Source organism: Syngnathus acus, chromosome 2, assembly GCF_901709675.1.
Source record: "Syngnathus acus chromosome 2, fSynAcu1.2, whole genome shotgun sequence".
NCBI lineage: Eukaryota > Metazoa > Chordata > Actinopteri > Syngnathiformes > Syngnathidae > Syngnathus > Syngnathus acus.
The window spans coordinates 19,489,836-19,503,894 of NC_051088.1; the positions used below are offsets into that span (position 1 = coordinate 19,489,836).

Consider the following 14,059-nt stretch of genomic DNA (forward strand, 5'->3'; position numbering starts at 1 on the left):
TTTTGCTCTTTAAAAGAAATTCACGTGATGGATGCAGGATTTGAAAATGAGAGTAGGTCAGGGACACAAGAAAATCATGCTTTGGTGCAGTCATTGCTAAGCTCTGGCTCACGTTTCTCTCTTTTTCCACTTGTACAGGAAGCTGCAGAGATGTGACCAAAGGGCTTATGTCATGTGACTGAGGAACCCATTGTGGTGAGAATTTGAATTGAAGCAAAGAAGGTCATTGATGAACACACTAAGCTTCCTGAGAAATGTTTTCTGTTCCTCTTGAGGGCCAGTACTGAGGAAACTTATATGTATTTCTTGTAAGTGATGCAAGAGAAATGCCGTGAACAACCAAGTGAGGAGTTGGATTATGAATTCAACATTGAGAGCAGACAAAATGGTAAATTATATATATTATATAGAGAGTTACTAGATGTGATTTTATGAAAAACAGTGCAATTTTGATTTATCGGACGGAAATTAACACTACTAAGTGAGGAGGGTACTGCATCACACAAGCACCTATTTTGGTGTTTTGCGACTTCCGTTTTGATAGTTTAGAAGGATGTGGGTTGTGATGACAGCATTCTTCAGGCATTCATTTGCACTGAGTGTTTTATTTTTGTACGTGTAGTTATTACTATTGATCTGGACACTGTAAACAGGCTAATGAAGACCACAAGCCATTGTATAAATTTAAGAAGGCCTTGTGGGAGCATTTTCCTGGCAGATTGAATTCTAAATATCCCACTTCTTCTGCTTCTACGGCTTCGCTTCAACAACAGAGTGTTTTAATACAATTTTAAATAATTGAATATCTTTATTAAAACCTTTTGGGTAACATATGGTGGAGATAAAGCACTGTTGAAGCAAACAAACTCATTTGTATTGTATCATTCCCCTCACCCTATCAGAAAAATGAGACAACTGATAAGGAATTCAGGTCATTAACAATATTGATAATCAAATTGGAATCAATATCTTTTTAATTTCACCTCTTAATAGTCTGGATTTGGCCTCGCAGGCTGTGTGTTTTCCAGCTGTCCAAGACCAATTAGTATGATGCTAATTTCTGCTGTTACTCATTGTTTCTGGTATTATACTGGTGAATTATGACTCATTTGTGTGCACAGTTCCAGTGCCAATATATCCCACAATTCTTCATTTTGTTTACTTTTGCAAAAGAATGGATTGCCAAATGATCTAGCACAGCTGTTTCCTAAGCCTTTTTTGCACCACGGACCGGTTACATGTCAGCCTTGTCAATCCAATGATTACAATCACTATAAGAATAAACCTTGCTCATAATCCAAAGTGACACTTACCTGCCACATTGACTTTTTCTGGATTGTTGGAGCTTGGTGTTGAGCCATTGGTCAGATTATTTCCTGTGCCATTGTAGATGTTGTCAACCTTGGATTCGAGCTTGTCCAGCCTTAGCATGATGTTATCTAGCAGTACTGCAAGGGTCTTCTTTAAGTCTGGAATAAATGGGGTCAATTAGAGTCAGGCACAACATTTTCTTTTTTGTTTTAAACTCAAACAATAAATACGGTAGATAGTAAGGATGGGACGAGATTTCGTACGATGAGATCTCGCGGGATTACAACGCCAATGGATTTTACGTCCTTGCGCAGGAGGACATCTACTTTGTTCAGGCTGTCTTTTTGTGTTGTTTTGACTCACCCTCGTTCTGAGACTCGCACCGGAGTGAATGTAGCAGATGTTCTAAAGTTAGCTGTCACCAACTTTCTAGATCAAATCATGGAGTCGCTGTTGTGACCGACAACTCATGCAACTTGGAAGCGGTGATAAATGAGGCTGAGTGCACACAACATTTTTATCTTGGTCTTAAATTTAGCCAGGTATCACGGTTGCTTGCATGCACATGTCAGGCACCACATAGTTTATTTATCTTTTTTTTTTCTCCTCAACAACAGCTGCACTTTTGACATCCAAACGCACAAATATGGACCAACTAATTGTGGACATTGTCAGGCACCATAGATGCCTTGATATGGTGGCCCATATTAATGCTATTTGCTCAATGTTTGGCAGAATGAAAGTATTTTTATTTGTTGAACTTTTCAGTAAAAGGAATGAGCTCAGCTGCAGCTGTTATTCCAACAGCGTTGGAAAAACGAGCCTGTAACAAATGTGTTTATGTTCACATTTCAACTTTAGAGCTAGATCATTCTTTTTCTTGCGCTCTGCTCGGTAAAAAGTTGGAAACTCGAACATTTATATTCAGCATGATTTTATACGAGACATTTTGCAAAAATCTCATCTCATAATCGTGGACTGGATCTCGGGAGACATCTCATCTCGTGGCATTTGTTTTCTGTGATACACACCTATAAAATATGACAAATAAAACTCTGCGTTTAATCCCTTATTATGTATGACATTTTGCTCTTATGGATATCACCCACCATAAGCTGTCATGGTGCCCACATAAGGCCCATCCATGACACTTTGGTTCTCCTCAGCTAGTGCCTTGATGTAGCGCTTGCTGAGATCCAGGATCTGTTGCCGGAGCATAGCGCTGTTTTCATGGCTGGCTCGCTGCTGGATGGTAAAGTGTAGCAGCATCATGCCCCAGATAAATCCAAAGCTGACCAGGAAAAAGCCAAGCTTTTGGGACGACAGCTTCCACAAGAAGGGTGTAGCCATGCTCACGAGACAGCGAGTGGAAGGTTAAACTACCGGAGAGCTGCAATGGTGCAGGTGGGGATCAGGATGGGCAGTAAGGCATGGCTGTCTGTTTGTGGGGCTGTGATTTTTGTTGGGCACGGATCCTCACTAATGTGATTTCCTTCTTTGGCTTATGTTGACGACAACGCAGCATCTCAGGCTCCAACCTTCTTCATTCTACAGGAGAAAAGACAGAGGGGGTACCGGGTTAGATGATCATTGATAAAACAGCTGTGTTATCAATCAGTAACTGGAAATTGTGCATAAAGTGGCTCCGAACAACCCTATCCAACTACCGTCCCATATCAATCCTCCCACCTATATCAAAACTTTTCTCAGATCCGAACATCGAAACCATAAACTCCAAACTTACTTCTGATCTCCAGCGCCTACATGACTGGCTAAAAGTAAACCATCTGACGATCAATATAAAAAAAACTGAAATAATGTATTTCCACTCCCCTAGGAAAAACATCACCATAACTGTCCCCATTACTCTATCCGATCAAACTCTAGTAGTCACAGACACATATAAATATCTTGGAGTGCACTTCGACTCCCACCTCACCTACAAAAAACATGTTAACACTCTCACTAATAAGCTCAAACAGAAAATATATGTCTATAACAAGATTAGGCCCTATCTCACCCATAATGTCTCAAATATTTATCTACATTCTATCATACTGTCTAACTTATCATACTGTCTTCCCATCTGGTCTCTCACCACAAAAGAAACTCTGGATCCCATAGCCAGACTATACAATAGAGCATACAAAAACGGATGCGCGTTCGGCGGTGCGCTGCAGTTGCGCGATCGGACAAAATTAAGCTCCCTGCGCACTGATGTCCACTTAAATTTTGGAAAGTACAGCAGGACTTTAAAAATATGTTCTAAATTTCAGCGACGGCTCTGTCACAATAATGCGACCAGCGCGGTGCAGTCGGCGACGCGCTACGGTTGCGCGTTCGGCGGTGCGCTGCAGTTCCGCGATTGGACAAAAATGCGCAAATGAAAAAAATGCTTTAAAAAGGCGTTTTTTGTTGATGTTCCTTGGAACGGATTAATGTTTTTTCCATTATTTGTAATGGGAAAATATGATGCAGAATTCGAACGATTCACTTCTCGAACAGCCTTCTGGAACGGATTGTGTTCGAAAACCGAGGCTCCACTATATATATATGCGCCTCTGAAGCAAATGTCCTTTCTTTTCCCCAGGATTTATAATCCCAGTGTCACGTGAGGAGCAGGATTTGGACCCAGAAGCAGACATAACTGACACAGAATACACGGGGAAAAAAAGTAGACGCTCTACTTGGAAGAAAGCTCGATGCACTGACAAATTGTCACAGTTTATATATACTGTGAGACATCAGGCCTTTATAATAGAATGTCCTTCCATCCATCTATTTTCTGAACCGCGTTCTCTCATGAGGGTCACGGGCCTGCTGGAGCCTATCCCAGCTGACGGGCAGTAGGCAGGGGACATCCAGAACTGGTCACATTCACACGACCCACACTCATACCTATTATGGGGAAATTTGGAGTGGCCTCCCATGCATGTTTTTTAGGATGTGGGAGGAAACCAGAGTACTCAGAGGAAACCCACACAAGCACGGTGAGAACATGCAAACTCAACACAGGAAGGCCAGCACCGGAATCAAATCAAAAAACTTCTGCACAGCAGCTGTTACAATCTATGACAGAATGAACACAATATTGACAAACACCCAGTCACAACACCCAAGGTCTTCGGCGGCTGAAAGAGTTCTTTGTAAAGACAGAAGTGCTAGTGATGGCAGATCACCTCTTGATGTTCATAACTCTCTGCATTGCTTTCAAGCCTGCAGCTTAAAGCTTCTGCTAGGTCACGCTGAATTATATAATAGTGCAAATTATTTAACCTACAAATGCTCACGATGAACTGTACAACAAACTTTGTTTGTATGTTGTCGTATATTTTTCATTGATTTATTTTGGCTAGTCGCCTGCTGCAGGCTGAAAACGGCTCTCATCCACAAATCGGGATGAAATGCAAAAAATATATGCAAGTCAACATTTTATTGCACCTATTACAGTGACAATAAAGTTCTATTCTTGAACTCAAGCATCGGTCGTATCCTGTTTATAGAAATGATACGAGTTTTGGGTTTTGCTGTTCTTGCAAGTTCTCATACCCGTGGTAAGTATGCAGGTGTAGCCTAGTAAATATTGAGTCGCAGTTAAACCATCAAACACTACGATATCGTGCAAAGGCTGCCACATCACAGGACAGGTTCTGAAGCCTCCGGCAGCTCTTCGCTTTGACTTGAACATCCACTTTTTCATTGATTTTCATATTATGTATTTTATGTGCCCTCTCTGCATCCATTGCAGCCTAGTGATCCTGAAAGAGGGATCCTTCCATCTGTGGTCCCTTCTCAAGGTTTCTCATTTTTCCCCTGGTAGGGTTTTGTTTTAGTTTTTCCTTGCCCTTTTGGGAGCTTAAGATCAGGGGATGCTTTGAGAATAATTGTCAATTGTTTGTCTATGTGAAGCCCTTTGAGACTGCTTGTGATTTAGGGCTATACAAATAAACTTGACTTGACTTGACGCCAACACAACTAACAGCTCACCTGGCAGGTGATGACCGAATAACAGAACTTTGTTAAAGAGCGAACTTAAATAGCAAAGTAACTATCACAAAGAGTCGCCCTGGTGAAAACAACATGCTCACGAGGTCGTAAGGACAATATGCAAGGGGAGAGCAATTTTGTTCGAGTATGGTACGAAAAAGTGTACGAAATGAGTATCCAGTGTTCTCTGCAGAAAGATGCTACTGCGGGTGAAGATCTTCCAATACGCTACGTTAGCTCGTACACCTGCAGAATAAAAACAATGAGGCCGCTTGAATGCGACGCCAAGCAGCGCCATCAAGCAGTCAATACGACCAAGCATTAACGCGAGCACAGCGGTGGTAGCCCCGTTTAGTTGCGCAAAGGCGTGTTTGGTCAGCTACAGTTCAGCCTTCTTGGGCGACAACAGCAAGTCGGAGGGTGGAAGTAGCCTTGGTTAACCACCGCTCACTCCATGACGAAACGAGATCCTGACAAGCCAACAAGCGCAGAACGAGCAAGACGGGTGTCACCACCTTACCTCATGTGTCACTTTGTGTTGAGAGTCAATTGCAAGGCGGCTCAATCGGGAATGGACTGATAAAGCATCCATAAAGAACAGCGAAGGGGATCGCGAATTGGCCCGTCTGGTTTGTAATTCCAGATACAGCGCACAAGCCTCCCTTGCTCTGCCCACGAGCAAAAATCGAGTGGAGGAACTATCTGCAAGTGTCCACCCCCCGTGGAAGCGTAAAACCACGTCCGACACAATTACGATTTTTACTCTTTTATATTTACTCGACAATTTTCTTTTAAAATATTTTAGCTGTGTTTACATTTTCCCATGGGATTTCTATCGTGCGTATTCGTTTTGAAATTGTTTCAACACAAACACGGTGACAAAAAACATCAGACGCTCTCTGAGAATCCGTTCAATGAATGCTCTGTTTTCACTGCCACCTTCTGTTTGGGAACAGACTACATACAATCCGCACCGAGCGGTGAAGTGGGCCCTCTTGCGTTTGAAAGCAAAGAAATAAAGCTGATGATTCTGGTGGGTCAAACTGGAAGTGGGGTACATTGGGGGGGGGGGGGGGGGGGGGGGGGGGGGGGCTATTAATAATGGCCAGCTATTAAAACTGACAGTGGCTACTACGCAGTTGTATTTATGGGATTATCATTAAAATATTACGAAAATAAATGGGCATTGTTCTTAATTTAAAAAAAAAAAAAATGCGGCGGCTTTGCAACAGGGAAAGACACTGTTTAAGACAACACTAATTTTACGTGTACAAATGCACACGCGTACGTATGCGCATTACGCACGCACGCGCATTACGCACGCACCCACGCAAACAAAAACACGCACTCACACACGCGCGCACGCACACGCTCGTGCGCGCACACACGCACACACAAGCATGCAAACACACCACAACCATGGGCTCACCACCTGAGGGAGATGCCAAAGGGCGCTTTGTTGGGACCAAAGGGGGAAGTGAGAGCTGAGCCTTAAGGCTAATTAAGCTCTCAATTTATTAGTCAATCTATGCTGACCCCCAGTCATGGAGGAGGGTACAAGCAGCCAAAATGAGTATCCACCGCCAGGCGTCTGGTTCTTCCTTTGAGGTAAGGTGAGAAACTCAGTCATCCAAGAGGAGTTCAAATGTCAAGCTGCTGCTCCTCCATGCTGAGAGGTGTCTCGGACGTCTTATTAAGATGCTTCCTGAACCCTGGTGAGGTGTTCCGGCCACTGGGTGAAGGCTCAGAGGACAACCCAAGAACAACCCAGGAGTGTCTTAATTTTATGTCGATGGCATGCATGCATAAGAAATACCCGACGGATTAAGAATTACTAATATATTTTACCAGTTCTTTCTTGTCCTGGTGAAATTGACTCATTTTAGAGGCGTATTTGTTTTATGCTGTGGACCAACCCCCATCCAAGCCCACATACTGAGGGGCCCAAGGCAAATCCGTCTTTCATTAGTTTGACGATGAGCACTCCTGCCTCCTCTTTATAGGCTGGGCGAAGAGCTGCCATCTTCAAGCGACCAGAGAACTAATATGAAGCAAGCATTGTCGTGTTTAATCCAAAAACAAAGCAAAGTGTTTGAAGAACAAATAAGTCTTGACTAACAGCATTGCCAGTATTATCATTTTTAGCTAAATGGGTGCACGGCCACATTAGCATTTCACGACTGAAATTTACTTTGGGAACAACTTGTCAAGCAAATTATCTGTCAAAGATTGAATGGATCATTCAGAAGTTTTTCTACAGAGTTTCATAATGAACAATTGTAGTACATTAAATTGAGTAATTTATAGCAGAGTCGACTTTATGTCATTACAAGGGAAAATAATTTGTATGAATACAAATGTAAAGAAGTTCATTGTCTTTGTTTTTTTTAAGAACATAGTAAGTACTTCACATCATCTCTGAATTTAAATCACATTACATCCATAACCAGCTGACACAGCTGCAGAATAGTGCAAAACAACAACACAGTTACAAATCATTTTGACAAAAATTCCCATTCACGTTGCTATACACAATTTGCAGTAGAATAGAAAGAGAGAATATTTATGTCCAGCCAGAAACACAGAATACAATGCAATGTGAAAGCCTACCGCACTAAACTTCTCATTTATTTGTGCGTGTGCAAATGTTGAACCCATTCTATCAAATACAAACTTAAGTGGCTTTTACAGTCGAGTATGTCAACTATGAAAGTGCACATAGGGATATAGAAGTGAAAATCATTCCATCTGAAGAAAGACGAAAAACCATCAAAAAATCATTTAGTGCATTTTGCTCGGTTATAAGAGAGTGTGTTCGTTCACAAAAATATTCAAGCGATATTCTTATCAAGTTAATTGTAGGAAAACAAGGATTCGACAATTATTTTGCCATAATCTGATTTGCAAATTGGTCTGTTTTCAGACGCACAACAATAAATCGTGTCAGATGCACGATTTTACCATTATAAAAAGTATGACAGGGATTTTGCAGCTCATTTCCCGAGTGTTTTAGCAACATCCTTGTAGGCTAGCTCAATTTCCACATCAGCTGCACACGTGTTAGTGAATTCATCTCTGCTGTAAGCGTTGCCAAGGTAACGCCACACACCTCTATACTGGGAAGGGATGTCGTAATTGCGGTACTTCTTCGCCACCACCTGAAAGTTAGAACCAATGTCAACGCAGGCACCGGGGTAGATACATCACTTCAAATTACCTTGACAACATGAAGTTTGGGAAGGAGGTTGCAGTCAGCCAGCGTCAGCTCATCACCATCCAGGTATTTGCGCGTAGATTCTCCATCGACAAGATGAACCTCATTGGGTAGCGGGTTCATCAAATACTCGTCCAGTTTTACCAGAGCCTTGTTGAGACTCTGCTCTAATGCTGATGAACACGTTACAAGGTAAAAAGAAAATGGAAGCAGCGGGATAATAATGCTTACAAGTTCGACTCACCCTTATTCTTATTGGGACTTGTGTTTTTAATGTAAGCTGAGAACTTGGCGAACACATCGTTTCCCGCTGTGTTGGACTGGTGGTTCTTCGCTGCAAGTTTGGGATACCTGAAGAAGAGACATTTTTTACCTGGAGGAGGTGTGTGCGTCTGAGTGCACGTGAGTGAGTGTGTGAGGCCTACTTGGGTGGAGCCAGCATTTCCTCCAAGTACTCCTCTATTTTATTGACATCAGTTAGCACCTCCCCCTGGAATGTGAGGAAGGGTGGGTGTGTCCCTGGGGCCAGGTTGTGAAGGTCAGCTGGTGTCCTAATAAGAAAGAAAACACGTCCTTTACACTGTGTTCCTAATCTTGAGGCAGATGCAGTTTTTATTTTTGTCAATACATTAGGATCTATAATATCCTGACATTTTAACTACCACCTTCCAACAATGACTACAGTATATTTTTGTGCAAATTTGTAATTAGCATTTTCATACACATCCTGATAGAGTTAAAAATTTATATTTTGCGCCATTATGTGTGTAAATGTTTTTGCGCCATTATGTGTATAAAGTCAGTCAATTCTGTCATTCCCTTTAAAATTGACTCGCAAGTGCAGACCTTTTGACATATCATAAGCAGAAGCTGATTTGTTTAAAGTCCATGCAAGTGGTCAAAAGTATATTTAGGCCTCTAAGGAATTGCAAGCAGAGCGTCACGGTTGGATAATTGAAAGTTGTTAAGGGAGTTTATGGATCTGAGAATTGATCACCTAACCTGATCGATTGTCCCTGATCGCTGCACACCCTCCAAATCAGTCTGTTTTTTTTCAAAATCGCATTACACTATCTGCGCCACGACTAGTTAGCTGTGGTTCCAGTAGGCGTAAAGTTTAGTCGACTTTCAAGTTTCAAATTATCAGGTGCGATGGGCACAAAGGAAACAACAATGATTGACAGTTGTGCTATTATGACTACTACCTTTTGAGGTCAACTGTGGTGACATTGAAGACCACGCCTTTCAACCAAAGGATCATGAAAAGACGTTGTGAGAATGGACAATTTCCAATGCTCTCCCCATCACTGCCAGCCTGCGCGCACACACACGCACACACACACGCACGCAAACACAATGGGGATTTGTCAGTAATAGGTTCAAAATTCAAGTAAAGGAGTATCTTTTATTTCTGTTAGCACAGACTACACAAAGAGATTAAAAAGAAGATGAATCAGTGCCCTTTTTTTGTACGAGGGACACCGGGTGGTGTGTGAGACAGGACGTGTAACACGAGCCTAAAGTCAACATGAATAATCCACATTGCTTCCATTAGTTGCCTGACTGCTCACAATGACTTTTTCCTGTGGTTTTCCATTGAGACTTTGCCACCTTTACCTTAACCTGACCATCGTCATTGCTTCTATGATTTTCACTCAAAATAGTAACTAATACATCAAATGCATCGAATTTGTCTGCAGACATACGTATGTAACTCATGTGTCGGCAGCGAAAAGTTGCACATGCAAGCAAAACAAACAAAATAAGGAAATCATAGCATCAACATCCTCTTGCATGACACGTACAAAGACAAGATGAGTTACTGTTTTAGATATGCAGGAAAGATGTGAAATAATTGTGAATAATTTAACAAATTTGAGCTAATCCAGAGAAATTCCTGTCAGCAGCAGATTACTATTATTGCTATTATAAGAAAGGTGAGAAATATTTATAGGATTTTCAAAGTAGCAAGCACAATGTTAGGTACACAGTCAAATGAGATCTAGTTCAAAAGCTGTATCAGAATGTTTGTCTAACTTCCTCATTCTGTGTTGTTGTCAAATGAAATTAAACCTTGAACGAAACAGGATGCAAAGTGATGTGGGTCTGATATGTTGTCTCATCAATTTTTATTCGTAGTAAGGAGCCGAGCATCATTATTTGTCAGTAGGTTGTCAGAAAATAACCACTTACAGACTCTTCATATAAGACTATTTAAAGTTGCAGCGTTCTACAAAGAAAGTACTCTGCTAATAATTTAGTGAGAGGGATAGAGAGTGGTTGCCCATGCATGTGGGTGTCAGGTTCACACCGGGGTAAATCAACATAACAAAAACATGTCCTGTACAGAAAGCCTACATTATCTTTGTATTTGCATTGTTGCACACACACTTATAACACCCCACCTTGACGAACAATTCGATGTCTGGGTCCTTATCTTCCTCCGCTGCAATATCGGTCATAGTCAAACACACACACAAAAATTGCTGCTTGTGCGCCTCCGCTCCACAAGTGTGTATTTGTGTTTGCAGATTCTACTCCACGTCCATTAAGTGTAGCTTGGTTGGCGCTATAGCGGCTCTGTCACAGTCAGCTGATGACCACCAGGGATGGGTGTGTGTGTGTGTGTGTGTGTGTGTGTGTAAGTGTAAGTGATAGGGAGAAGGGAGAGGTGTTCAGTTTGTACCCATGGGCTCAGCGGTGGGGCATGACGTGTCAGTCAAAAATAGCCCCCTGGGTTGAGCCAGGGTGGGCTAAAAAAACGAGCAGTTGACAGTAAAACATGAATGCTCATTTGACTCACTTATAGATCATCATTTTGCTCCACGATGCAGCACATTGCCTTTTACAACATGGAACGCTACAAATAAGTCACCTTTACTCTTGCGCAATTCAACCTCCCATTGTATTAGTGTAATTTACAACACTGGAGTGTTCAAAGTGCCAGATTTATAAGACCCATTTGGACTTTAGCGTAGAAAAAGGGCTGATGCCACAATGACAGCAGTTGGTTAATGAGTGATCACATGATTCTCGAGGCTGCTGGAGAGAACATTCCCCCCAGTTCAAGTTATATTTGGAATCATAGCCACTCCCTCTGATGCGAAACACACGCACTGCCACTCAATGTGAAGGTGGCTGACAGGTATAAGATAAACGTCAAAACAATAATAAAATCAACCTAACGTGCAAATAAACATGGCTTAGGTGTTTGACTTTGCACCTCGGCCCAAGTGATGTTATCTTCATTGTATAACAAATTTGAGGGTCTATTTGATCCAGACTTCTACTGAATTAAACATTTTGCCCATACAAAATAATTAAGCTCAATTTTGATTGAACATTTTTCATATTCTTATTAGTAGTTGTCATTGGTGTAGAACTGCAATACATCATATTAGATTTAATTCTGTTGTTGTCTTGGATGCCGAAGAGTATAAGCCCACATTTACATCAGCTGCTTTGCCCCTTTGTTTGAAATGTTCGTTCCTCGACACTAAGGGCCCTATTTTCTGCCAACTGCAAGTTTAGCACATTGCACAGTCTAATTGCATTTATGGGTGAAGTTGTTTTTTTCTGTTGGTATTTTTGTAACCTCTGTTAGTCAGAAACGGGCGCTTGCTCCGTAGTGGGAGTGAACACAGCTGACTTGTTTCCCAGCCAATGGAGGCAGCTCTTTTGCCTTTAAATTCAGAGAAGGAGAGACACATGGTCTACATGGTGGAAGCATAAATTGACTAACTGGAGTCCATGGAGGGGATCGGCACATTCAGAATACAGTTATAGGGAAATGCAAAAACATATGCTTTGAACGGATATTTCTTGGCTTCATTGACTATCCGTTTTTGACAAAGAAAATTTGTTATTACTTATTTTTGAGCGTAAAAGCCGAGTGTCCTTGCGTACACTGTCAACTACGTTGATGTACTGTTGCTTCAAATGTCACTGTCGTAGAGAAATGTGGATAATATCCTTCAGTAAAGGTTAGTTAGGAGTAACCAATGCCAAACGGGGCTTAAAAGTTGTATCAAGGCACCTTTCCTAAAAATTCAATTCATGACCAGTGGCCTATACTGTACAAGAAAGAAAAATCCTCATCTCGTACCCACCTTAGCAAACAAAGTGACTTTAGGCTTGTCCTTCTCAGACTCTTGGTTCGACTTGGGTGTCTCTTGCTCAGATACGGTTGAAGATGTTGATGATGAAACTCTGCGTTCCAAGTTCCTACTGTCCACCTCCATCTTTGGAGACACACTCCCAAAATGTGACTCTTTGATACTCTCTACAATTTCCATCTTTTCCTCCGTACAGCACTCGTTCTCTTCATTCTCTTCATTGTCAGAATGTGAAGAGGAAGATGAAGAAGAATTTTTGCAGGATTCCATGTCTGGTGTAGCGGGTGCTGGAAACAAAGGGGGATCTGGTACTCTTTCAAAAGCCCATCCAGTATTTTGATACTCTGGTGCTTGACTTGAGGGCTCATCGTAAGGCGACTCGTATATAGCAGCTGATGTCTGGTTCTGGTAGATCTCTGGGTTCTCATAAATGTGTTCCTCTGAAGGATCCATGGCGAATGAAGAGGACACGAAAAAGGTTACCTTGAGTCTATCAAGGTGCACACTGACGTGAGTGTGATGCCAACTCTATATTGACATTATCATTCCAGGACTTTGGACTCAGTTGTAGACAAGTAGTGCCAACTAAGGAAAATGGTCGTCCGTAAAGGAGAATGCAGCATTCACAGTCTTTGAAAAGGACAAACTTGATGATCTCATTTGAGTGACAACCAGAAGGTTTCTCCTCATCTAAACTCATAAATACTACTAAACACTTAACTACAATAAAAGCATTGTGGATTGTGCCTTCCTTTAAGGTTTTAATTATAAGTGCAATAGCCAATGACAGCAAGCTCACAAAAAAAGGCCTTGTCATCGTATCTGTAAGAGGATTTGCAGTGATTAAATGGGCAAATTAAGTTTGTGTGAAGCTCTGAACCACTTAGGCCACTTGATGTGGAAATTGTGTTAATCAGTTACACTGACGGCTAACAACAAAAAGCAAGGAAGCAGGACACGCACGCATGCAGGCGCACACACTGAATATTACGTTGTGTTTAGACATGAATGTGTTAAAATGGTATTGATGAGAGAGTTCTGGAAATTAAATGTCGTGGTTTGTGTATGTTTTGGGGACTGATTTAACTTTTAAATGCAACTAATTTTGATTATTTAATTGGTAATCAGTGATTTATAACAGTTTGACTACTAATATTGGTAGTCAATGGAATATCAAAAAATATCCCTTTGCCAGATACAAAGTGTTAGAAAAGTTAGGCAAACCACTACAGTATTTATTTATTTGTTTATTTATTTTTTATTATTTATTTAATTTGTCTGAGCGTCCCGGTTAAGATTTTTTGAAGTCTAAATCTCACAAAATGTGGCTTTAGGTATGAAACCGTTCCTAATAGAAGCAAATGGATACCAAATTGACTCTGCTTTTCCACATCCAATATGGTGACGACGTCGACGTAAAAATTAATGCTCT

At 41.4% G+C, this 14,059-nt stretch overlaps 2 protein-coding genes across 2 annotated transcripts in view; both read right to left on the reverse strand.

Annotated features, from left to right (window-relative positions):
- mgat5 (alpha-1,6-mannosylglycoprotein 6-beta-N-acetylglucosaminyltransferase) overlaps positions 1–6,051 on the reverse strand; it is a 28,756-nt gene extending 22,705 nt beyond the window's left edge. Inside the window, exons 1-3 of the mRNA XM_037272457.1 lie at positions 5,819–6,051; positions 2,421–2,859; positions 1,314–1,469 (exon numbers count right to left, since the gene is read on the reverse strand). Of these exons, the coding sequence (XP_037128352.1) occupies positions 1,314–1,469; positions 2,421–2,661 (397 nt within the window). The 5' untranslated portion in view covers positions 2,662–2,859; positions 5,819–6,051. The remainder of the gene's footprint in view (positions 1–1,313; positions 1,470–2,420; positions 2,860–5,818) is intronic.
- A 1,615-nt stretch (positions 6,052–7,666) lies between these two features.
- Positions 7,667–11,166, reverse strand: LOC119118296 (chloride intracellular channel protein 5-like). Its single transcript, XM_037245207.1, has 6 exons — positions 10,918–11,166; positions 9,718–9,827; positions 8,938–9,063; positions 8,757–8,863; positions 8,516–8,685; positions 7,667–8,456 (listed from the first exon to the last, which is right to left on the reverse strand). Exons 1-6 carry the CDS (start codon positions 10,972–10,974, stop codon positions 8,292–8,294), a joined length of 735 nt encoding a protein of 244 aa, XP_037101102.1. The 5' UTR covers positions 10,975–11,166; the 3' UTR covers positions 7,667–8,291.
- Positions 11,167–14,059: the final 2,893 nt, after the last annotated feature.

Excerpts from the sequence above, each read along its gene's own strand:
- LOC119118296 (XM_037245207.1), bottom strand. The coding sequence starts at position 10,974 with ATGACCGATATTGCAGCGGAGGAAGATAAGGACCCAGACATCGAATTG. Across the intron at positions 9,064-9,717 it reads ACCACAGTTGACCTCAAAAG|GACACCAGCTGACCTTCACA; the intron begins GTAGTAGTCATA and ends CTTTCTTATTAG. Across the intron at positions 8,864-8,937 it reads GAAATGCTGGCTCCACCCAA|GTATCCCAAACTTGCAGCGA; the intron begins GTAGGCCTCACA and ends TCTCTTCTTCAG.